The following is a 26413-nucleotide window of genomic DNA, read 5'->3' as shown; positions in this document are numbered from 1 at the left end:
TTCTCAGGCATGAAATAACTTTGCTCAGCCTGCAGTGAAGAAGCAGTCTTTTTGGCATCGGAAGAGTTGGGGACCAGCCAGCATAGTAAAACAAACTAGAAAGCACATCTAGAGATGCCAGGAAGGGATGCACTTGGTTATCTGAGCATTAGACATGGTTAGCACACCCCTGCTTATGCAGTGTTTATATTTTGCAGTGATTTGTATGTGACGCTGTTTGTATTTTTCCAAAGTGAAAAGCTGTGGGGTTTCCCCCCCAATTATGTATAAATGCTTCATACATCAAACAAAAAAATATACATCTCTACATGAAGATAATTGCTGCCATCATTTTGTGCTACAAAAGGATATCACTAAGTTGTAATAACCTGAAAAGTTTGGCACCAGAGATATATAAACATTCTCTTTCATGTATACATGTACATGCAGGCAGAGCGAGCAGACAGCTCAGGGAGAATGAACACTCAGCTTCTTCTTATCTGTGCAAGCCCTTGTCTCACACAGCCATGCCTCTGGGTCACAATCAACTTGTGTTTGCCTACTTCGGCACATTTATGTTTCACAGGGTTTGTCAATGCCTCAATGGGGTTCGGCACTGTCTCCCGGCTGCCCTGAATGTGTTGTTCTATAGTCAGTTCTAAATAGATCTTTGAAATCAATCATTCCAGCCAATGATTAATGAATGGAATTTACTACCACAAGTTGCGGTGACAGCCATGGGTCCCAGTGCCTTTTTAAAAGGAGATCAGGTGAATTTATGGAGGGCAGATCTATCACTTAGTATAAATCATGGTAGCTAAATGAATTCTTTGGTTATAGTACAAAATATGTGGAACACATCTCACCATACTAAAACAGTGGATGTAGCTCTTAATGAGACATGCCGCATTATCATGGGGTGTCTGCGCCCTACACCACTGGAGAAATTACACTGCTTAGCCGGTATTGCACCACCTGGCATCCGCCAGGAAGTAGCAGCCAATAGTGAAAGGACCAAGGCAGAGACATCTCCAGCTCATCCCCTGTTTGGGTATCAGCCAGCACGCCAACGACTTAAATCTAGACATAGTTTTCTAAGAGCTACAGAGACACTCGCTGGAACACCTCAGCAAGCGAGAGTCCAAAAGTGGCAGGCTCAAACCCAGCACCTCAACCAATGGCTGATACCAAATGAGAGACTCCCTCCTGGTCACACAGAAGACTGGGCGACTTGGAAGGCCCTGAACAGACTGCGCTCTGGCACCACGAGATGCAGAGCCCACCTTGAGAAATAGGGCTACAAAGTAGAATCCTCGACATGCGAGTGTGGAGAAGAACAAACCACTGACCACCTGCTGCAATGCAACCTGAGCCCTGCCACATGCACAATGGAGGACCTTCTTGCAGCAACACCGGAAGCACTCCAAGTGGCCAGATACTGGTCAAAGGACATTTAACCAGCTACCAAACTCACAAGTTGTGTACTTTTCTGTTTGTTTGCTTTGTTCTGTTAGACTGGTTGTTCTGACACGACAAATAAATAAAATAAGCACAAAATGTCAGCAGCAATTATCTCCATGTAGAGATGAGATTTCGATAGGTCCACAAGGGCCACCTATAACAACGCACAACCAAAACACTCCTGAAGGATGCCCATTCAACATCTACTTAAAGATTTTCAAAGATGGAGACTCCAGTATCCTCCAAGGCAGTATTTGTCAACCTGGGGGTCTGGACCCCTGGGGGGGGGGGGGTCACAAGAGGGGCGTCAGAGGGGTCACCAAAGACCATTGAGCCCACGAGGACTTTGAGATCGTCCGGGGAGGCCCTGCTCTTGATCCCGCCTGCCTCACAGGCACGCCTGGCGGGGACAAGAGACAGGGCCTTCTCGGTGGTGGCTCCTCGGCTGTGGAACACCTTTCCTGTGGACATCAGACTGGCGCCCTCCCTTATGACATTCCGCAAGAAACTAAAGACATGGCTGTTCGAGAAGGGGTTCAAACAAGAAGTGCAATAATTGGCAATGACGATAGGAATGGAACAACGGAAAACGATATTGGATTGTGGCTTAACGATGAGATGACGCGAATGACTTTTCTGTATTTTGTATTATTGATATTGAGATTGTTGATGTTGTTGATGACGATGTTTTGATATTGCTAGTTTGTTGTTAGATTATGTCTTGTAATTTGCACCTTATTCTCTACATGTTGTACACCACTGTGAGTCGCCCCTGGGCTGAGAACAGCGGTCTATAAGCACAGTAAATAAATAATAATAATAATAATAATAATAATAATAATAACAACAACAACATGTATTGTCGAAGGCTTTCATGGCTGGAATCACTAGGTTCTTGTGGGTTTTTTCGGGCTATAAGGCCATGTTCTAGAGGCATTTCTCCTGACGTTTCACCTGCATCTATGGCAAGCATCTTCAGAGGTGTGAGGTCTGTTGGAAATAGGACAATGGGTTTATATATCAGCTGAAACATTCACACCTAGCTCCAGCAGAGAAGAGCTCTTTGCCCCACCCCGGCCATTCCACAGATATATAAACCCATTGTCCTATTTCCAACAGACCTCACTACCTCTGAGGATGCTTGCCATAGATGCAGGCGAAACGTCAGGCGAAATGCCTCTAGAACATGGCCCTATAGCCCGAAAAAAACCACAAGAACCTAATAATAATAACACTTTATTTGTATCCCGCTACCATCTCCCCAAGGGACTCGGTGCGGCTTACATGAGGCCGAGCCCAAATACAGCAATACAAGCAACAATAACAACAATATAACCAATTAAAAACATAAACAATAAAACACACAACATTATCAATATGACAACACACAATTAAAAACAGTGTGAAGGCCAAATGTAGAGTTAAAATTGGAAATAATGCTGGGACATGGATGAAAGGTGATACTAGTGTTCTGACCTCACAACCTCTGAGGAAGCCTGCCATATATGCAGGGGAAACATCAGGAGAGAATGCTTCTAGAACATGGCCATATAGCCATACACCTACAACAACCCACAGTATTTTCTGTTGGTCATGGGGGTTCTGTGTGCCAAATTTGGTTCAATTCCATCATTGGTGGAGTTCAGAAGGCTCTTTGATTGTAGGTGAACTATAAATCTCAGCAACTACAACTCTCAAATATCAAGGTCTATTTCCCCCAAACTCCACCAGTGTTCACGTTTGGGCATATTGAACTACGCTTGCTCCAGATCCATCATTGTTTGTGTCTACAGTTCTCTGTGGATGTAGGTGAACTACAACTTCTAAACTCAAGGTCAATGTCCACCAAACCCTTCCAGTATTTTCTGTTGGTCATGGGAGTTCTGTGTGCCAAATTTGGTTCAATTTCATCATTGGTGGAGTTCCGAATGCTCTTTGATTGTAGGTGAACTATAAATCCCAGCAACTACAACTCCCAAAAAACAAAATCAACCTCCCTCCCCCAACTCCACCAGTATTCAAATTTGGGTGTATTGGGCATTTGTGCCAAATTTGGTCCAGTGAATGAAAATGCATCTGTAATGAATTTGCTGATCTCTGCAAGATTTTTGGTGTATAGCTCTATGTTCCCATGTGTCAGATAGGGCAGATTTAGTACAGTTAGGATAGCAACAGCGAAGACAAGATCGTTTGCATATGGGAAGCCGATTGGTCCTATGCAGATTAGTGTAGGCCCAGGAGTCTCAGGGCAGATCACAAAGCACATATACATGGCAAACATTCAATGCCATAGACACACAACATATATAGACACATACACAAAGGCTATTTATCTTTCCAGCTTCATGAGGGTATGCTTCGAATTCCAGCCACTGGGGGAGCTGTTGCTTCACCGTCCACTTGTACACTGATGGAGTACTTCCTCATTCTTTTGCATGCTGCTGGAGATTTTTTTATGGTGTCGTAAATTAGTTAAATTAGCCTCCCTGCATAAGCGGTACTTAAATTTCCTATTTGACAGATGCAACTGTCTTTCGGGCTGCATAGGTTAACAGCATAGAATCATAGAATCAAAGAGTAGGAAGAGACCTCATGGGCCATCCAGTCCAACCCCCTGCCAAGAAGCAGGAATATTGCATTCAAATCACCCCTGACAGATGGCCATCCAGCCTCTGTTTAAAAGCTTCCAAAGAAGGAGCCTCCACCACACTCCGAGGCAGAGAGTTCCACTGCTGAATGGCTCTCACAGTCAGGAAGTTCTTCCTCGTGTTCAGATGGAATCTCCTCTCTTGTAGTTTGAAGCCAGTAGACAAATGCTACCAAGCACAATTCAAAGTGCTGACCTTAGCCTATAAAGCCCTAAATGGTTCTGGCCCAGCTTAATTGCCTGAAAGCATGTCTCTCTGAACCAACTCGAAGGTTAGCATCATCTGGGGAAGCTCTGCTCTTGGTCGCATCTCTTTTGCAGGCACAACTGGTGGGGTAGAGACAGGGCCTTCTCAGTGGTGGCCCCTCTGCTATGGAACTGCTTCCCCACCAAAATCAGGTCAGCTCCCTCCCTCCTGTCCTTCAGAAAGCATGTAAAAACATGGCTCTGGGACCAAGCCTTTGACCAATAATGCAGTGCAATAGGTGATGATGGAAAAAGGGCAGTTACTGTTCCGTCTTTGAGGAGCTTGGTTTGCATTGCTTTTTGGTTGCTTGAAATAGCATCCCTTTGCATTTTCTCCAGGGTTGCAGCAGCTCCCTGAAAGTTAATTATTAACAGAGGTTGGAAGCCAGCCTGCAAGCCCCTGCAGCTATTGGTTTAAAAAGTATCTCTTTGGGTCTAGAGACCGCCCTTTTTCCTGGGGATGAGATCTCCATTTTGGAATCGTCCCTGCCTTCTTCAGTTTAGAAAAAAAGGCCTCAGATGTGCTGTTAGGTCAAGCTAAGGCAGCTCTGACAAGCCATTGTAAGTACAATTGAGTACTATAGAGATAGATAGAATAGGAATTGAGATTTTGAGTTAGTTAGATAGAGAAGCTTATTGAGAATACCAGGCAAGATTCTGGAAAAGATTGTTAAGGAAGTGGTCTGCAAACACTTAGAAACAAATGAGGTCATTGCTAATAGTCAACATGGATTTATCAAAAACAAGTCATGCCAGACTAATCTGATCTCTTTTTTCGATAGAGTTACAAGCTGGGTAGATGCGGGGAATGCCGTGGATGTGGCGTACCTGGATTTCAGTAAGGCCTTCGACAAGGTCCCCCATGACCGTCTGGCAAGGAAACTAGTCCAATGTGGGCTAGGCAAAACTACAGTGAGATGGATCTGTAATTGGTTAAATGGACGAACACAGAGAGTGCTCACTAATGCTTCCTCTTCATCTTGGAAAGAAGTGACGAGCGGAGTGCCGCAGGGTTGTGTCCTGGGCCCGGTCCTGTTCAACATCTTTATTAATGACTTAGATGAAGGGTTAGAAGGCAGGATCATCAAGTTTGCAGACAACGCCAAATTGGGAGGGATAGCCAATACTCCAGAGGACAGGAGCAGGATTCAAAACGATCTTGACAGATTAGAGAGATGGGCCAAAACTAACAAAATGAAGTTCAACAGTGACAAATGCAAGATACTCCACTTTGGCAGGAAAAACGAAATGCAAAGATACAGAATGAGGGACAATGCCTGGCTCGAGAGCAGTACATGTGAAAAAGATCTTGGAGTCCTCGTGGACAACAAGTTAAACATGAGCCAACAATGTGATGTGGCGGCAAAAAAAGCCAATGGGATTTTGGCCTGCATCAATAGGAGCATAGTGTCTAGATCTAGGGAAGTAATGCTACCCCTCTATTCTGTTTTGGTTAGACCACATCTGGAATATTGTGTCCAATTCTGGGCAACACAATTCAAGAGAGATATTGACAAGCTGGAATATGTCCAGAGGAGGGCGACTAAAATGATAAAAGGTCTGGAGAACAAGCCCTATGAGGAGCGGCTTAAGGAGCTGGGCATGTTTAGCCTGAAGAAGAGAAGGCTGAGAGGGGATATGATAGCCATGTATAAATATGTGAGAGGAAGCCACAGGGAGGAGGGAGCAAGCTTGTTTTCTGCTTCCCTGGAGACTAGGATGAGGAACAATGGCTTCAAACTACAAGAGAGGAGATTCCATCTGAACATGAGGAAGAACTTCCTGACTGTGAGAGCCGTTCAGCAGTGGAACTCTCTGCCCCGGAGTGTGGTGGAGGCTCCTTCTTTGGAAGCTTTTAAACAGAGGCTGGATGGCCATCTGTCAGGGGTGATTTGAATGCAAGATTCCTGCTTCTTGGCAGGGGGTTGGACTGGATGGCCCAGGAGGTCTCTTCCAACTCTTTGATTCTATGATTCTATGATTCTATATTGAGATAAAGCGATAAAGAGATAGAGAAATAGTTATTGGGATATTGAACTATTGAGTCATTGAGAGAGAGAGAGAGAGAGACTTTATTACTTTATCTCCAAAGCTAACCTTGAGATTAGATAGGGGAAAATCTGTTCTTTCTAACCATAGCGGCTCAGGGTTAGGGTAGAGTGTCCCAGGATTTTCTACCATTGGGGGAAGTTAACTTAGCAACTGGAGGTGAAGGAAAGGAAAGAACATCTATATGGTTTCACAAATTGACTGTTTTGTTTGTAACTTCAACAGTCTGTGCCAAGTCTGCCAAAGACTTTGAGAAATAAGTATTCTGTTTGATGTTCAAAAACTGGACTGGCCTCCGTTGCTGAAAATCTTGAGCTTCTAAGAAAGACACCAGCGGTTCACCCAGATAAAGAGAGAAGCACATCTTAGTTTTACTTTTATACTGTCTGGGTGTGACGGCACAGTTACAATTGGAATTGCTTTTTTTACTGTGATCTCAGATTGCGTGATTTTAATAATGTGTTTTAATTTTATATTATTTTAAATTCATGTTTTAACTTATATGTTTATTTTATGCCTACTGTGTGTATGGCATCGAATTGTTTTTGTAAGGCCATTCTGAATCCCCTTTGGGGTTGAGAAGGGCAGGGTATTAATACTGTAAATAAATAAATAAAGACCATATTCTAGCTAATTCCCAATTGCTCTAACAGCAAGAGAAGGGTGAGAGACAGAATACAGAAATTTTCCAACATGGTATGGAATTTTAAGCAGAGGTTGGATGGCCATCTGTCAGAGGTGCTTCGATTTTGTGTTCTGCATGTTAGGGGGTTAGACTGGATGGCCCTTGTGGTCTCTTCTAGCTCTATGATTCTATGAGTTTAGGCAGCATTGGTAATAATTTGGGGACTATTTCTTTTATGTGAATCACATTCCATTAAGCCTGAAAATGCCTGAGCTCAGTAGAATGATGGCTTATGAAATCATCTAGGAAACTGAAAAATAATGTAATAGGTGAATTGACTATGATAATTATGTAGTCAAATGAAACGTAGTAGAGTTTTTTATTTTTTTGTAATATAGTTCTCAGAATCACAGTGGCCAAGCTGGCTGTGGGATTCTAGGAGTTAAGAGTCCCAAAAGATAACTTTTTCCAAGCTGTATTACAAGGCCCTTTCCTTGTTTCATAATGGCCGCAGTGTCTGTATGACCTTGGAAATTTACACCCTCAAGTACTTATAGATTCCTATCATGTCATTTTACCCTGTTCACCAGCTTAGTAATTATTGCCCGTTTCTACCTGTGCCTGCCGGAGTTCCCAAGTGCCCAGTTTCTCAATTCTATTGACTTGTCAGCAAGACTATTTTTCACAAATGCATTACTGTACATTCCCACTGCACTCACCCTTCAGTTTTAGACTCTGGGTTCTTTTTCTTCTTTAGGAGTTTCACAAACTTCTCGTCTTTCTAAAAAATTTCTTTCAAGGCCATCTATTCTGTTGCTTCTGTCTTTCCGTTTAATATTTGATGGCTATGTTCATGTTGCAACTCAGAGTAAGCTTTGCCTTGCTTCCAAACAGCACCACACAAGAGCTGTAGTTTTATAGTTTATTGAGGAAAAATTCCAAGTCAAAATAAAGAATAAGCATTGCAAAGTTCCAAAGATTTAGGTAAAAACAAGAGGCACAATCCTATAGGCAAAGTTCAAAACAGTCCATGGTACAAGCAGTGAAACAATTGCCCCAAGAATCACAATGCAAGAAATCCCAAGCGTGCTGCTTTCCAGCTAAGGTTATTCCATGAAGCTTTCAGGCTAAGAAGCTACGTTGAACTGACACTTTCTCTTCGTTTGCAAGAAGTCTAAATACCTTTCTAACATGAAAACATTATACTCTCACCAACATGAAAGCATTGTGATGACCTTTCCCCAAGCTGGCTTCTCGTCTGCCGGCTAGGCGAGAACTCCTCCTGACCCGCAAATCAAGACGGGCTTGCCAGGTCAGGTCACTATCAAGGCTTTCTGCACCTTCACTATCAGCGTGAGATGGCAAAGGCCTCTCCACTTGTTCACTATCTACTTCGTTAACATTCCTTTCTTCTGACTCTGCACTGTCTGTGGGAGCCTCAGAAAAAGACCTAGAAGCAGGTCCAGGGATCTGAGGCACAGAAAAAGAGCCAGGAATCTGAATCCCATCATCAGAGAACATCTCAGCCGCAATAATTCAGTAGGTAGGTGTTAAATGCTGCCTCTTCAGTAGGTAGGTCTTAAATGCTGCCTCTTCCATGTTTCTTTCTCGCTTACTGGGGCCGGAGGTTTAGCACAGCTGGTAAATCATCAGCAATTATAAGATCTATCAACCAAAAAGATTGCAAGTTCAAAGCCCCTGGTTGGCATGAGCTGCCAACTGTCAGCCCCAGCTCATTGTTTACCTAAGCAATTCGAAAACAGCTTTAGCTGTGATTAGAGAAATTAGATACCGCTAAAATAGTGGGGGAGGTGTTTTATGATGCCATAAAGAAAGAAGATCAGAAAATGCTGGGTGACCAAAAGGAAGGAGGAAGTCCTGACAGCTCTTTGTCATAGAGGATGGAGCAACAGCACTCCCTGGACTCAAGCCCGAATGGCCATCTGTTGAGGGTGCGTTGAATGTAATTTTCCTGCTTCTTAGTAGGAGAGATGGCGCACAGGGTCTCTTCCAACTCTATGTTTCTTGGTGGTGAAAGGCTTTAGACCCCATATGGACTCATTTTGTGGCCCACATCCTTCAACGGTTGCCTGAAGCTCTCTCTCCATGTCCTCCCAAACCCCTGTTAAAAATTGGGTGTAACTACTTGTAAACTTATGAAAAAGCTACACAATGAATTCTTTGGATTCTTATGGTTCCCCCAAATCCTCAATATCAACCAAATGTTGAGTTCTGATGATGAAATGACAGATGTACAAGGGTTGAATTAAAAGTAATGCCTCCACCTTCATAACCCCTCAACAGATGGCAATACTGATATGCGGCAGGTACTGGCATGTTCAGTAGACTCTCCTTTACAGTTCCATTTTGGCGGGAAGCCTTAGTATTGAATGGTTGTGTTGTCAAAATGCAAAGTATGGAACCCTGTGCAGATGGTTGGTCAATGCGACTTTAGCAATGTACAGTCATTGAATTCTTGACAGCAGAAGGTGTCACCCCGAAGGAGATTCATCAGAGAATGCAAGCTGTTTATGGTGATTGTGTTGATGTGAGTGCTGGGCATCAGTGGGCGAGTAAGTTTAAAGATAATCTGACTTGCATGACAAAGAAAGAGTTTGGCGTCCTATGACAGCAACCACTGAGTTTCACAAGCAAAAGGTTGACAGATTGATCAATACAGTCCAGATTTAGCACCGTCCGACTTCCATCAGATATGAGGAGACATCATAATGCTTCTGATGAAGATGTTGAAAGAACTGTGAGACACTGGTTGTAGAAAGACAGTGTTGACTTTTTCCGTGATGGCTTCAGAAAACTTGTTCATCATTGGGAGAAATGTATACAATTGTCTGGGGTTTTTTTTATTGTGTCAGGAGCAACTTGAGAAACTGCAAGTCGCTTCTGGTATGAGAGAATTGGCCGTCTGCAAGGACGTTGCCCAGGGGACGCCTGGATGATTTGATGTTTTTATCATCCTTGTGGGAGGCTTCCCTCATGTTCCCACATGAGGAGCTAGAGCTGCTAGAGGGAGCTCATCAGCCTCTCCCCGGATTCAAACCTGCGACTTGTCGGTCTTCAGTCCTGCCAGCACACGGGTTTAACCCACTGCGCCACCGGTCTGGTGATCATGTGGAAAAGTGAATAGTAGTAGTTAAAGAGCACATTCTAAAGATTATTTCTGCATTTGAGTCACTGATAGGCTGAAAAAGGCAGTATACTAGTATAGTAAATAAATAAATAAATTTGATTTATTATAATATCCTATCCAAACCTAGTAACGAAGGTGGAGGCATTACTTTTCATTCAACCCTCGTAGTGTCCTGGCACATGGGACATGGACAAATGGATCACAGTCTAATTTTCTATGTTCCTCGTCTGAACTGAATGGAGCTCACAGACAAAAACTCAGCTCTGGTTACTCCGGTCTTTCTGTATGTCAGGACTATACTTTAGGATTGTGAGAAGGATATTCTAATACTTTTACTATTTGATAGTTAGTTGGGAGCCCGAAATCCTTGCCAGTCTGTTACAAATCACTCCATCACTGACCAGTGCAAATATTTTTGTGCTTCCTCCCTTTGTGGAGTAAGGCTCCGGCATTCCTTTCTCGCTAAAAGGAGTTGGACAAAAGAGCATCTGTCCAAAGGCAACTGTTCTGCCTGAGTAAATGGAATTTGAAATGAGTGACATCATCGTTACGACAGGTAAACAAATCTATACCCAGAGACCTTATCAGAGTTTAGAATTTCACCGCTATTGATCACTCGGAAGTCTGAAGATAAGACTTCTGTAATGTCTTTCATGTGGGCCTCATTCTTTGTAGCCTCAGCAAGGATAGAGGCTTTGAGTTCTTTGGAGTGGGTCACAGAGTATCCCATTTCTGCACAAATTAGGTATTACACTGCAGCTGAATACAAAATGAAGGCCTGCATTTACTATTGTAGCTATCCTGAGAAACATAGGCCTTCATTTGATATTCCAGATACAGGAGTAGATCCAGTTGTACTTTCCAATTTAGACGTACCCCATAAAAGGTACTAACCAAGGATGTTGTTCCTTGCTATCAAGTTGACTTTGACTTTTTTTCATGTCAGGAACGACTTGGGAAACAGCAAGTTGCTTCTGGTATGAGAGAATTGGCCGTCTGCAAGGACGTTGCCCAGGGGACGCCCGGATGATTTGATGTTTTTATCATCCTTGTGGGAGGCTTCCCTCATGTTCCCGCATGAGGAGCTAGAGCTGCTAGAGGGAGCTCATCGCCTCTCCCCGGATTCAAACCTGCGACCTGTTGGTCTTCAGTCCTGCCAGCACAGGGGTTTAACCCACTGCACCACCGGTCTGGTGATCATGTGGAAAAGTGAATAGTAGTAGTTAAAGAGTACATTCTAAAGATTATTTCTGCATTTGAGTCGCCGATAGGCTGAGAAAGGCAGTATACAAGTGTAGTATGCTCTCCCCAGATTCGAACTTCTGATTTGTTAGTCACCCGGACACAAAAGAACACCCCCCCCCCCCCCGAAAAGCCTTTAAAAGAAAAATAACTTACCCGGCCAGCATTTCCCTGCTGCCAACCCTCTCCTGGCACATAAAAGTGACGTACCAGGAAAAGGGGGCCAGGAGCAATTTTCCTCCCCACTTCTCCTGGCACGTCATTTCTATGAACCAGGAGAGGTCTGGCAGCAAGGAAATGCTGGCCAGGTAAGTTATTTTTTTCTTTTCAAAGCTTTTTTAATGGGTTTTTGGAGGGGTTGGTGGGTGTCTCGGGTTCTTTTGGTCTCCAGGAGCCTAAAAATCCTGAGGCTGCTGTTTGGATTGGGAATGGAAGTTGTGCGATGTGATCCCTGGTCCCAGTCTACACAGTGCCCACAGCTGGAAAGACCCAGGTCTTTCCAGCTGTCAAATTATTGCTTTGTGCCAAAGGAATTCATTTTTACCTGAGGTGTCATTTGGCCGCCTCAGGTAAGAACACATTTTTCACCCTGTGTGGATTTGCCCTAAGTGACAGATTTTTTGTCACTCCCCATCTCTGGAACTCCCTCCCTAAAGAAGTAAAAATGGTCCCCACCCTCCTCTCCTTTAAGAAACTTCTAAAAACTTCATACACTTTAGCGCATGGAGAGGAGAAGGAGGACTATGACACTTTAACTACTTGGAATGCTGGCTAGTCCCACTTGTACTATATGGCTGCCACATTACATTTCAAATGAACATGGTGCCAGCCATTTTTAATGTAACTGTATTTTAAATTGCTTTTGGGTTATTTGTTGTGATGTTTACTTATGTTTTAGTTAATTATGTGTTATTGGATTGTTTTGTTTTGTTTTTCATCACAATGCTTAATTCTTTGTCACAAGCTCACTGTTATTACTTTTGGTTTATTATGTATTATTTGGATATGTTTGTTCTCACCTGCTTGTCTTTTTGTGTGTGTAAACTGTCCTGAGTCCCTTCGGGGAGAGAGGGTGGTCTAGAAATAAATTATTATTATTATTATTATTATTATTATTATTATTATTATTATTATTATTTGAAACACAACAAGATCACTCTGCTGGCTGTTGTATTGGATCACACGCCGGACACTTCCCAAGTGCCTAGGAATGTGTGATGTATCGGCGAATAATCCGTGCAGATCCCATGGATCTGCATGGATCCGTGGGATCTTTCTGCATTTGGCAGATGGTAATTTTGTCAGCACCGATTGTGTTTAAGTGCAGGCCAAGGTCTTTAGGTACTGCAGCCAGTGTGACAATCACCACTGGGACCACCTTGACTGGCTTGTGCCAGAGTCTTTGCAATTTGATTTTTAAATCCTCATATGTGTCAGCTTTTCCAGTTGTTTCTCTTCAATCTTGCTGTTGCCTGGGATTGCAACAACGTCGATCCACACTCTGATTTTTAACACAATCCTGAGGTCAGGAGTATTGTGCTCCAAAACTCTATCAGTGTGAATTCGGAAGTACCAGAGTAGTTTGATGTGTTCATTTTCTGTAACTTTTTCCGGCTTGTGATCCCACCAGTTCTTTGTCACAGGCAGATGGTATTTGTGGTACAAGTTCCAATTAATCATCTGAGCAACGGTGTTATGCCTCTTCATGTAGTCTGTCTGCGCGATCTTCTTGCAGCAGCTGAGGATATGATCTGTTGTTGTTGTTGTTGTTATTCTCTTTCAGTTACCTGCTTTTTCCTCCTTTTTCACTTCCTAAATTTATTGAAACTCTGATAACACTGTTCAACGGAGAAAAAGTTTCAGGCCTGAAAATAGTTGTTCTGTTATGATTTTGGGTTGCTGAAAATGAAAATGACATTTTAAAATGTATATTGGCTCTAGTTTTTATGATATATTATAAGCAATCACGTGATTACGTATGGTTGAAAAAATGCGTGTTGTGACTTACACTATAGAAGATTCTAGAAAGTTGCGGGCCGGAAAATAGCTGTTCTTTTATGATTTTGGGGTGCTGAAAACGAAAATGACATTTAAAAATGTATATTGGCTCTAGTTTTTATGATATAAGCAATCACATGATCATGTATGGTTGAAAAAATGCATGTTGCGACTTACACTATGGAAGATTCTAGAATATTCTAGAAAGTTTGATGACGCAGTATTAGTGCCATGTGCAAAAGCCAGAAAGCCCTATATAAGGCCAGACTTTTGAACGGTGAGGGTCAGTCAGTTGAAGACTGAGACAGTATCGTTAAACATGGTTTTACATTGTTCTTTTTACTGTAGTTATGCCTCGCACGTGTGTCAATAAAGCACTATGGAAAAAGGATATCAAGGCAAATGGACTCCGTCAATGCTGTCAGACTCCTGCTGGAGCATTGTAAGAGACAATCCTTTCCTTGAATGCAAAAGAAAAGTCAAGAGAACCAAACAGGATATAAACTAAAGTCACAATTAAAGCGACATTTAAACTTTCAGACTTTTCAACTGCATTAGGCCTACTAATATAGTTTCTTGCTGGACAAACATAAACAATAGACTAATTAAATAAATATTTCTCATGTATAAACTATTGGCAATATAATTTGACTAAAATTTAGTAAATATTCACGGTTTATATACATGCAGTAAGGTTAGGCCCATTATCATAATATTAACGAATTACCTATTGTGGAGAAAATTGAAATAGCTGTTGCATAAAAACCAGAGCCAATTAACACATTTAATTATTATATTTGAATTCAGCATGTTAAATTTATTAAGAAACGGCACATTTCGTTTCCGAAACAGAGAAAAACTGAAAATTTGTAGAACAGTGTAACCTATGTGCAGCTACGCGAAGTGGAAGGTACTGCTCTCAGTTCTTCAGTTAGCTTTTCCTCAAATGCAGCATACGCCGATTTAATTGTCTTCTGTTCCTTCGGATAACTCAGAGAAATGTCAGTTTTATGAGAGCATCTGTAATTGAATGCTCCCATACTGGAAAAGAACTGAATTCCAGAGTTCTCAAAGCAACACTGACAATTTAAGTTTTGTGTCTCTAGTGGTTACTAGATAGGGGTCGCCAGGGCAAGGTTATGGAAGCCAAGTTTGGATATATTGGCTCAACAACAAAAAAGCACTTGAATTATAGTCTCAATGTAATTGTAGCTCATAAAAAGTGGGGATCCCCTGGGGAGTTTTTGGGGTACTCCTGTTACCAGTCTCTTTACAAAAGGAGATAGGGCTCCTCTAAACTGATTAGAAATTAAAGTAGTGATTTACTTTTCTCATGGTGCTGATTTAAAGACCAAACTGGGCATCAAATTGCTAGTGGGAATTACAGATGAATGTGGCTCCCTTGTGCACCGAAATAATTGCTAGCCTGAAATGCTGTCATATAGCTCTCGCATGGATCTGCTTTGTTTCTTGAAATTGCTAGAAGTCACAAAGATCTGACCATGAACAACATTTGGGCAAAAGCACTAGAGATGTTAACTTGCCGCCCGGGGATGCATAAACTCAAGCCATTGCTCCTTTCACAGTTCTCTATTGTCATTTCACATCTATGTTTTCCCTAAAAGGAGATGCTATTCAACTTGTGATGATGAAGATGGAGTTCCATCAACTTTGTCCCAGTGAACTCTCCAGGAAGGTTCAAGAGGTCAGTGAACCTGACCTCAAAATGTCAAGCAAAGTTTACCAATACAAAGTTTCCAATAGGCTCAACTGAAGAGGAGAAACCCAATGAAAAGCAGATTTAAAAAATCTTGGTCAGAGGCATTTAGCTTGATCAATCCCTATGGACACTTTAGGAAAAAGGTCTGGAGAACAAGCCCTATGAGGAGCGGCTTAAGGAGCTGGGCATGTTTAGCCTGAAGAAGAGAAGGCTGAGAGGAGATATGATAGGTAAAGGTAAAAGTAGTCCCCTGACATTAAGTCCAGTCATGTCTGACTCTGGGGTGTGGTACACATCTCCATTTCTAAGCCGAAGAGCCAGCGTTGTCCGTAGACACCTCCAAGGTCATGTGGCCGGCATGACTGCATGGAGCGCCGTTACCTTCCCGCCGGAGTGGTACCTATTGATCTACTCACATTTGCATGTTTTCGAACTGCTAGGTTGGCAGAAGCTAGGGCTGACAGCGGAGGCTCACGCCACTCCCCGGAATCGAACCTGCGACCTTTCGATCAACAAGCTCAGTAGCTCAGTGCTTTAACCCACTGTGCCACCGGGGGCTCCTGGAGATGTGATAGCCATGTATAAATATGTGAGAGGAAGTCACAGGGAGCAGAGAGCAAGTTTGTTTTCTGCTTCCCTAGAGACTAGGACGCGGAACAATGGCTTCAAACTACAAGAAAGGAGATTCCATCTGAACATGAGGAAGAACTTCCTGACTGTGAGAGCCGTTCAGCAGTGGAACTCTCTGCCCCGAAGTGTGGTGGAGGCTCCTTCTTTGGAAGCTTTTAAACAGAGGCTGGATGGCCATCTGTCAGGGGTGATTTGAATGCAATATTCCTGCTTCTTGGCAGGGGGTTGGATTGGATGGCCCATGAGGTCTCTTCCAACTCTTTGATTCTATGAAAAGGAGAACTCTCTGGGGAAGATCTAATTGTGGATTTCTCCTGGTGGAATCTGGAGGAAGTAGTTCCTTCCCTTTGAACTATCATCCCTCATGTGACTCTTAAGCAAGAAATCCCAATCAGATGCCCCCACAGGAAGGACTTCCTCTGGGACAAACCAAGAATGGGCAACTAGGAAGTCCCTGAACACACCCAGAACACCCTGAACACAGAGCACACTCAGAAGTGGAGTGGGCAGATAATAATAATAATAATAATAATAATAATAATAATAATAATGGAACTTTGAAAAAGGAGACGAAGGGCCTGATTCTGGAAATCCAAGAACAGGCCATTAGAACAAATGCCATCAAAGCCAGAATTGAAAAGTTGACGACAGATCCCAAGTTTAGACTCTGCAAGGAAGCAGATGAAACAATAGATCACATCCTCAGCTGCTGCAAGAAGATTGCGCAGACAGTCTACAAGCAGAGGATTAAGACCATTGCTCAGATGATTCATTGGAACCTGTGCCACAAATACCATTTGCCTGCGACAAAGAACTGGTGGCCTCACAAACTGGAAAAAGTTACAGAGAATGAACACCTCAAGCTACTCTGGGACTTCCGAATTCAGACTGACAAGAGTTTTGGGGTACAATACTCCTGACCTCATAATTGTGTTAAAAAAACGAAGTATGGATTGTCGATGTTGCAATCCCAGCAGTCCTTATCCAATCCATCACAGCAGCAAAACACTGGAGCATCCTTGGAATTTGGAGGGAAAGAGTAGTAGAGTTGAGTGTCATCTGCATAGAGATGGCACCAAACTCCAAAACTCCGGATTACCTCACCCAGTGGTTTCATGTAGATGTGAAAAAGCATGGGGGATCGAATAGAGTCTTGTGGGACCCCACAGGTTAACGGCCAGGGGTCCGAGCAAGAGTCCCCCAGCTTCACCGACTGGGTGCGACCCTCTAGGAAGGAGTGACACCACTGCAATGTATGTATGTATGTATGTATGTATGTATGTATTTATTTATTTATTTATTTTATTTCTATACCGCTTTTCTCAGCCCTCAGGCGACTCAAAGCGGTGAACGGCATTAGTACAAAATATCACAAAACAAGTATAGGGCAATTAAAAACAATTATCACATAGAACACAGAAATGCTGGACCACACCAACAACCACCATGTCAGACTACACAGAGAAGCCATTGAAATCCACAAGCATGTGGACAATTTCAACAGAAAGGAGGAGACCATGAAAATGAACAAAATCTGGCTACCAGTACTAAAAAAAACTCTAAAATGATAACAGCTAAACAACAGAGAGGAAAAAACCAGGCACAGATTAACACCTCCCAGCAACAGATTTTCCCAGGCTCAGGCAGGCCTTCAAATGCTAATGAAGGTGATCAGCTAAACATTCACACCTAACTGCAGCAGGGAAGAGCTCTTTGCCCCACCCCAGCCATTCCACAGATATATAAACCCATTTTTCCTACTTCCAACAGACCTCACAACCTCTGAGGATGCTTGCCATAGATGCAGGCGAAACGTCAGGAGAAATGCCTCTAGAACATGGCTCTATAGCCCGAAAAAACCCACAAGAACCTAATTATCACATAAATCATTAACATCAGTATAACAATCATTAGCGCCTCAACAGTAAAATCAGAATCCAGTCTCGTCATCCATTATTCTGTATTCCTATGTTCAATTACACTGTTTAATCAAATGCTTGTTCAAACAGCCAGGTCTTCACTTTCCTCCGAAACGCCAGCAGGGAGGGGGCCAATCTGATATCTGCAGGCAGGGCGTTCCACAGCCGAGGGGCCACCACTGAGAAGGCCCTGTCTCTCATCCCTGCCAAGTGTGCCTGTGATGTAGGCGGGACCGAGAGCAGGGCCTCCGCAGATGATCTTAGTGTCCTAGTCGGTTCATAGGAGGAGATGCGTTCGGAGAGGTAAGTAGGGCCAGAACTATTTAGGGCTTGTATTGTCGAAGGCTTTCATGGCCGGAATCACTCAGTTCTTGTGGGTTTTTTCGGGCTATATGGCCATGTTCTAGAGGCATTTCTCCTGACGTTTCGCCTGCATCTATGGCAAGCATCTTCAGAGGTCTGCTGGAGCTGGGAAAAAAGGGGTTTATATATCTGTGGAATGGCCAGGGTGAGACAAAAGGCTTTTGTAAGTTGGGCTAGGTGTGAATCTTTTCAACCGACCACCTTGATTAGCATACAATGGGCTGACAGTGCCTGGAGCAAACTCTTCTTGAAAGGTGATTAGATGTCCCTGCCTGTTTTTCTCTCTGCTGTTTTAATTTTAGAGTTTTTTAATACTGGTAACCAGATTTTGTTCATTTTCATGGTTTCTTCCTTTCTGTTGAAATTGTCCACATGTTTGTGGATTTCAATGGCTTCTCTGTGTAGTCTGACATGGTGGTTGTGAGAGTGGTCCAGCATTTTTGTGTTCTCAAATAAAATGCTGTGTCCAGGTTGGTTCATCAGGTGCTCTGCTATGGCTGATTTCTCTGGTTTTATAGGCTAAAGCCAGCACTTTGAATTGTGCCCGGTAGCAAACTGGTAGCCAGTGGAGCTGGTGCAACAGAGGAGTAGTATGCTCCCTGAGTGCCGCTCCTGTTAGCAACCTGGCTGCCGAGCGCTGGACCATTTGAAGCTTCTGAGCAGTCTTCAAAGGCACCCCAGGTAGAGAGCGTTGCAGTAGTCTATGCGGGATGTAACCAGAGCATGGACTACCATGGCCAAGTCAGACTTCCCAAGGTACGGGCGCAGCTGGCGCACAAGTTTTAACTGTACAGATGCTCCCCTAGTCACGGCTGAAACCTGGGGTTCCAGGCTCAGCGACGAGTCCAAGATCACACCCAGACTGCGAACCTGCGTCTTCAGGGGGAGTGTGACCCCGTCCAACATAGGCTGTAACCCTATACCCTGTTCGGCCATACCCTGTAGCTATGGAAGGGGAAAGGGAGAGCATTGCGCTTCAAATAAGAATTCTTCCCACCCAAATGAATTTTTCCCTCATTACCCAGATTTCTAGCATTTGCAACAAGTAAGACACTTTGAACTCTGATGTTTGATGTATTTGCATTCCCATGGGAGCTTTATATGACTCCCCCCCCCCCCTTTTGGATGCTTAAACTGTGTTCAATTTTAAATCACTGAAATGCTAGACATTTGGGAATTGAAGGGGAATTTAATTGGGGTTCAGAATTCCTCCTGGGTGAGCAATGCCATCATTTTGCTCCTCCCCTATAGCTGTGCCTCCAAGCACACACCTGCAGAATAGTACATGTTCAGATGAATTCTGATATTTAATTAGGCACTTCTTACATAATGTCTTCTATTTCCTTAAGGAATTCCCTGGGGTGTGTGCCTCTCAATTGCCAGTTAGTTTATGGATTATAAAATGAATTTTGTAGCATTTTCTTAGGCAAAAATTACTCCAAGGTGTTTTTGCCAGTTCCTTCCTTGCAACTACAGCACTTGTCATTCATTGGTGGTCTCCTGTCCAAGCACTAACCAATGATGACCCTGTTTAGCCTCCAAATTCAGATAGTGTCTCATGCTCTTGGGCTATTTAGGCCATTAATTAATTTCCTGAAAGCATCCAAAAATGAATGAAAGCTTTACTTGCTTACTTAGGCGATCCCTAATTGTCTGAGTATGATGGCCTTCCAAGTGTAGTGTCTTGATGGTGGATACATAGGTGACTGTGGAGCCCTATTCTTGACCCATATGTTCTTCCACAGTGAGGACATTGGTTTCCAGGGAGAAGGTAGTCCCTGTCAGAGTTGGCTTGATGTGCCTTCCTCTTGGCACATCTTCCCTTTCATCTTCCATTTGAGCCTCTTCAAATTCCACAGCACTGCTGGTCACAGCTGACCTCCAGTTAAAGCACTCAAGGGCTAGGGATTCCCAGCTTTAAGGTTAGCTTTAAGCCCATCTTTGAATCTCTTTTCCTTCTCCACCAACATTCAATTTTCCATTCTTGAGTTGATGGTGTAGGAGCATTGCTTCACTATGGTGGTCTTTGCTTCTTCCAGCATGCTAACATTTGTCTACCTGTCTTCCTAAGATATTTGCAGGATTTTTCAGAGGCAATGCTGTTGGAATTGTTCCAGGAGTTGAGGGTGACATCTGTAGACAGGCATATAACAGGATTGGGATGATAATGACTTTATAAAAAAGCACCTTGGTGTCCTAAAGATGCCCTGATCCTCAAACATTCTCTGCTTCATTTGGAAAAATGCTGCACTCACAGAGCTCAGGCAGTGTTGTATTTCAGTGTCAATGCTGACTTTTGTGGAGAGGTGGCTGCCAAGGGAGCAGAAATGGTCAATATTTTCTAAGTGTTGTCAAAGGCTTTCATGGCCGAAATCACTGGGTTTTTGTAGGGGTTTTTTGGGCTATATGGCCATGTTCTAGAGGCATTCTCTCCTGACGTTTCGCCTGCATCTATGGCAAGCATCCTCTAATGTTACACCATTAAGCTGTATTTCTGGCATTGCAGAGGGATTGGCTGGTGACTGCTGGAAGAGCACTGGTTTTCCCGATGTTCCTTGAGAGGCTGAGCTTTTCATATGCTTCTGCAAAGGTGTTTAGAGTAGCTTGTAGGTCTTCTTCTGAATGTGCACAGACTACATTTAGGGCATTGATTAATTTCCTGAGAGCATCCAAAAAGGAACGGAATCTGTGGTACCCTTAATGGTATTGTATGCCATTATTGGTAGGTGTTGCCATTTGGCCTATTACTCTACTTAATACAATTCAGTAATTTGTTTTTTTTAAAAAAGTAATATATCTTAAAATAGGTTTATACACACAGAGACACCGGGCAGTGAGAGAAATGCTTCTCTCTGCCTGGCTTTTCTAATAAAATAAGGAAAGGTGTGGGAGAATAACAAAGAATCCAGGAGTCTCTTTGGCTTCTGCTCTGTCTAAGGTGTTGAAAAAGGGCCTATGGGCAGCTCCCTGGGGCTTTAGCAGATGCTAAAGGCTTAATTCTGCCTGACTCTTTACTTCCAAAGTTTATATAGCTACCTAGAATGCAATTTATCTTCTGAGAGCTGCTTCTGCCAAGATTCATTTCTATGTGCAGCCAACCCAAGGGAAGTTCTGAGATTCATCAAAAGCAGTAGAAAAATTGAAAATATTTAAATTTTTTGCAAAAAAGATAACTTTTGGGTTTTGTAGGTTTTTTGGGCTATATGGCCATGTTCTAGAAGCATTCTCTCCTGATGTTTCACCTGCAAGCAAATAGTAATAGTGAAAGGAATGTACTAATTGGCAAGCCGAGGGAGGACCAGACACTCTTTGATGGGAGAAGTCAAACCAATCAACATCACCACCCGGAAGGAGGTAGAAGACAGTCTGAAAGATTAAGAGAAAAAAGTGGTCAGAGAGAGGTTTCCCAAGGGAAACAGAATGCTTTTGCTATGGCTTTCTGAATAAATATAGGGCCTACACTCTTCAGTGAGTTCAACGTTTGGTTTTCATGTGTAACTATGCCTTTTGCTTCATTTATTATTATTATTATTATTATTATTATTATTAACTTTATTTGTACCCTGCTAACATCTCCCGAAGGACTCGGTGCGGCTTACAAAGGCCAAGGCCCTCAATAAAACAACAGCAAACAAATACAAACAATAAAACTCATAAAGCAACCAATAAACATTAAAGCAGTAACAGTAAAACAATAAAACAATACATCATAACACATTAAAACTAGGGCCGGACTAAATGTAATGGATAAAGTTAAAAGTGCTGGGCATGACAGGTGAAATGTAAGGATTTTAGGGTAGGTGTGATGTGCAGACAATCTTAATTCTCTAGTAAAGTGCGTTTGGGACATGATGCTGGGAGTTTCCTATTCTGGAAAGGCACACTGGAATAGCCAGGTCTTCAAGCTCTTCCTAAAGACTGCCAACGTTGGGGCTTGTCTGATGTCCATTTCTGGTATCCATGCCTTAATGTTCATGCTAAGATTTCTGTTTACTTCTGCCTGGGATTCATGTTCATGCTGAGATTCTTGTATGCAGTTTGTCCTAGTCTCAAGCTCCTGCATTGGGATTAATGGTTCAAGTTTGCTGCTGTTTCTTCAAGGGACTTTGGTCCTTGCAACCTTTTGGAACTGCAAGACTCTTAACTTCTGTGGACTTGTTTATTGGATTTTTGCAACCCTCCTGGTTCCTGACTTATTGACTGTCTTATTTTACCTTGCTCAACTGACTGTTTTGTGGACATTTTTTCTTTTTTTCTTTTTTTGAAAATATGTTTATTATAATTTTGCTTACAAATATTTTAAAAGCAGAAAGAAGGTCTTTAGGGGGAGGGTGGTTGGGGATGGTTGGGTATGGGGGTGTGCAAGAATGGGTTAGGAGTGGATTGGGGAGTGGGGGAGGAAGCGACTGAAAATCGAAGATAGAGGAGAGAAGAGGAAGAAAAAAGAAAAAGGGAAAGAGAAGAGAAGAAAAGAGAAAAGAAAGGAAATAAGAAAAGAGAAAGAGAGAGAGAGAGATTCATAGCAGTTAAAAATCAGATTAGAGACACTTTCTTTTTGTTGACTTCCACCTTTATCTTCTCTGGGTATTTTTGGTTTTCACACTGGTGCCATACTTTTGTTCGGTGTTGGTCACTTCTCTTTTTTTTTGGATTTTTCAAATCTCTAATTTCTTGTTTTCAGTTCTATAACTTGTACTCACTTAGGAGTATCAAGTCTTCGTGGGCTTCGTCGTGATTCCTTGTAGTTTTTGTATAGGGTCCAGTCTGTTGGGTTTATTGGTTTGCCCTCTGGGTCTTTTAGATAGTACGTTAGTAAGTCCATATCCATTATTTCAGATACTTTAGCTTCCCATTCTTCTTTGGTTGGCAGTTCCTTTAGTTTCCACTTCTTAGCATATACTGTAGACATTTCTTTATTACTTGTTTGAATGCTTTTTACCTTTTTGGCTATTGCTATATTAATCCTCAATAAACTGCTTTGCTATAAAGAACGTTGGTGTGTTTACGGGTTCAAAGGTGCCAACCCCAGCCTTGGTGTACAACACTTATCTTGCACTTCTTGTTTTCAGTCTTGTGACAGAGTATCTTCTATGCTGTGCTCTGAAGCTATTTGTTCCATTTCTTACACTGTAGGTTCTCGTCCTCGCCTTGAAGATGCATCTCCACGGATAATAGAACATCCCTCTGATCTCATTGTGTCCAAGGGAGAACCAGCAACGTTGAACTGCAAAGCAGAAGGTCGTCCTACTCCTATTGTTGAGTGGTACAAGGATGGGGAGCGAGTGGAGACTGACAAAGAAGACCCACGATCTCATCGCATGTTGCTGCCTAGTGGGTCCCTCTTCTTTCTGCGCATTGTGCATGGCCGGAGGAGCAAACCCGATGAGGGAGTCTATGTCTGTGTTGCCAGGAACTATTTGGGTGAAGCGGTGAGCCGGAATGCATCTCTGGAGGTAGCCAGTAAGTAGAATATTCAACATATGAGTATCTGAATTCCGTAATGTTGGTTGAGAAATGGATGCCAATTGAGCAGTCATGAATTATTCTCTGTGAGTATTCGTATACCTTGGAAAAAAAAGACTCCTCTGCCTATTTCCTGACATTGTAATTGTACGTTGTAATCTCTGGCTAGGAATGTGTGATTAGGTGTCCTAAAGATGCATCTTTAAGTACTCTCTATCTTACTTTCCATTTATAACATATTGCTTCTCCCTCCTCCATTTTTTCTTCATGTCCCCCATCAAGTCACATTGATTAATGCCTCAACTGCAAAGAAAAGAGAAACGTTTCTGCTAATTGCATTCATTGGCAGGGATCTGGGGTGTTTGCTTCACCAAGCAAGTTCAACAAATGGTTGAAACCAAGAGTGATGAGGCCTCTTAGAAATGTCTGCCACTTTGTCATTCCACTGAGAGACAAACATCTTTTTCCTCGCACAGTGCTGACTCTGTGGCTGCCTATGTCCAAATGCTGAGTAAATGTGCAGGCTTGCTTCCGTGCCTGTCACACCTTTGCGGTATTGTGGCAAAGAGATTAGAATGGCTGAAATGCTTTAAATCAGGACTGTTTATTTATTTATTTAAAATATTTGCACCCCGCCCTTCTCTACCTCCGAAGGGGGACTCAGGGCAACTTAAAGCTGGCAGCAATTTGATGCCCTCCATATACAAACATACTTCCATAATAAGTAAAACATTAAATGACTGAACGAATGAACAACGATAAAACATTAAAATTATATTTAAAACTCCTCCTGCTGTTAGGCCCAGCTTCTCCCAACCTAGCAGTTTGAAAACATGCAAACGTGAGTAGATCAATAGGTACCTCTTCGGTGCTCCATACAGTCATGCTGGCCACATGACCTTGGAGGCGTCTATGAACAATGCTGGCTCTTTGGCTTAGAAATGGATTTGAGCACCAACCACAATACATTAAAATTAGATTAAAAACCATTTAAAATAGTGCAAATTGAATTAGTTGACTATGACTATTGGAGAGAGAGGCCTACTTATCTTCTTTTGTTGCAGATATTTGGGCTCTTTGAGCTTTACATCTGGATATATCCATATAGGCCCCTGGTGGCGCAGCAGGTTAAACCGCTGAGCTGCTAAACTTGCTGACCGAAAGGTTGGCAGTTCGAATTCAAGGAGCCAGGTGATTTCCTGCTGTTAGGTCCAGCTTCTGCCAACCTAGCAGTTCGAAAACATGCAAATGTGAGTAGATCAATAGGTACCACTTCGGTGGTCCATACAGTCATGCTGGCCACATGACCTTGGAGGCGTCTATGAACAATGCTGGCTCTTCGGCTTAGAAATGGATTTGAGCACCAATGACAAAACATTAAAATTAGATTAAAAACCATTTAAAATAGTGCAAATTGAATTAGTTGGCCATGACTGTTGGAGAGAGAGGCCTACTTATCTTCTTGGTTGCAGATATTTGGGCTCTTTGAGCTTTAGATCTGCATATTATTATTATTATTATTATTAAACTTTATTTGTACCCCGCTAGCATCTCCCGAAGGATTCGATGCGGCTTACACAGGCCGAGGCCTCAACAACACAACAATACAATCTAAGCAAATCAAACAATTAAAAACAGAATAAAGCAAAGTAAACAACAGGCACAATACACTAAAACACAATAAAACTGGGCCGGGCCAAAAGGTGGGTACAAGGATTAAAAGTGCTGATGCATATATCCATATAGGCCCCTGGTGGCACAGCAGGTTAAACCGCTGAGCTGGTAAACTTGCTGACCGAAAGGTTGGCAGTTCGAATCCAGGGAACCAGGTGAGTTCCTGCTGTTAGGTCCAGCTTCTGCCAACCTAGCAGTTTGAAAACATGCAAATGTTAGTAGCTCAATAGGTACCACTTTGGTGCTCCATGCAGTCATGCTGGCCACATGACCTTGGAGGCGTCTATGGACAATGCCGGCTTTTGGACTTAGAAATGGATTTGAGCACCAACTCCCAGAGTTGGACACAACTGGACTTAGTATCAGGGGAAACCTTTACCTTTACCCTCTATCCATCATGGACTACTACCCACTGATATTCCCATCCTCAACTAACTTGTCTAATCTAATTTTAAAACCTTCAAAACTGGCAATCATAACTACATCTTGTAGTAGCAAATTACTCTGTCTCAGTATGTTGTGCATGAAACAGTGCTTCCTTTTGTATGTGCTGGATTTCCAACTCCCAGTTCATTGCATGGCTCTGGTTATTTCCAGTGCTATGAGATAAAGTGAAAATACTATCAGTGGATAAGTATTTGAGAAAGGAATCTCGCCAGTTTTTGAATTCCACCAACCTTTCACTGTTTGATCACTTTCTAACAAAGATAAGGCATGCACTCTGTTTATAAGTCCATTCACTCCAGGATATAGATTCTTTCTAGCAACATGTCCAGCCGCATTCCTGGCAAGCTTCTCTGATGCGTCTTTCACAGAGCAAAGGTCTCTCAACCAAGCAAAAAACCACACAGTTTGTGGATTCAGAAGAGATCCAGGTTTGTTATTTATCTGCCCTGACCTTTGTAGCTTTCTAAGGCACTCTCAGCCCATTGTCTTTCCTAATGGTTTTATAGAGACAAAGATCTGCAAACAAACAGTGCAGAAAAACACCCAGGTCCGCTGGAAGTGACACAAGATGAATGATGGCCTTACCTAAGACAAGGCCAAACATCAGGGGTGGGGTGAGGGAAGGAAGCACTCTTTCTGCTAAGCTTTAGGAGTCATTTTCAGGCATTTCATGAGCTGAATATAGCCTTACTTTCTGCTCTTGAAATGTCATGAGGGAAGGAGAGAAACCACTATTACACTTGCATGATTTATGACTATTGATACCAGATTATATCCTCAAAATAAAGCTACCAGAGGAGTG

General features: G+C 42.7%; 1 protein-coding gene across 3 annotated transcripts in view; it reads left to right on the top strand.

The window, feature by feature from the left end:
* The window catches only part of ROBO3 (roundabout guidance receptor 3), a 385628-nt gene that overhangs the window by 170605 nt on the left and 188610 nt on the right, over positions 1–26413 (top strand). For all 3 annotated transcript variants that reach the window (XM_067470700.1, XM_067470699.1, XM_067470701.1), the window contains exon 2: positions 23161–23487. In XM_067470700.1, the coding sequence (XP_067326801.1) occupies positions 23161–23487 (327 nt within the window). The remainder of the gene's footprint in view (positions 1–23160; positions 23488–26413) is intronic.

The sequence above is a fragment of the Anolis sagrei genome, chromosome 7, assembly GCF_037176765.1.
Source record: "Anolis sagrei isolate rAnoSag1 chromosome 7, rAnoSag1.mat, whole genome shotgun sequence".
Lineage (NCBI taxonomy): Eukaryota > Metazoa > Chordata > Lepidosauria > Squamata > Dactyloidae > Anolis > Anolis sagrei.
Note: the sequence above shows the minus strand (reverse complement) of the source record. Positions and strands in the feature narration are given on the sequence as shown.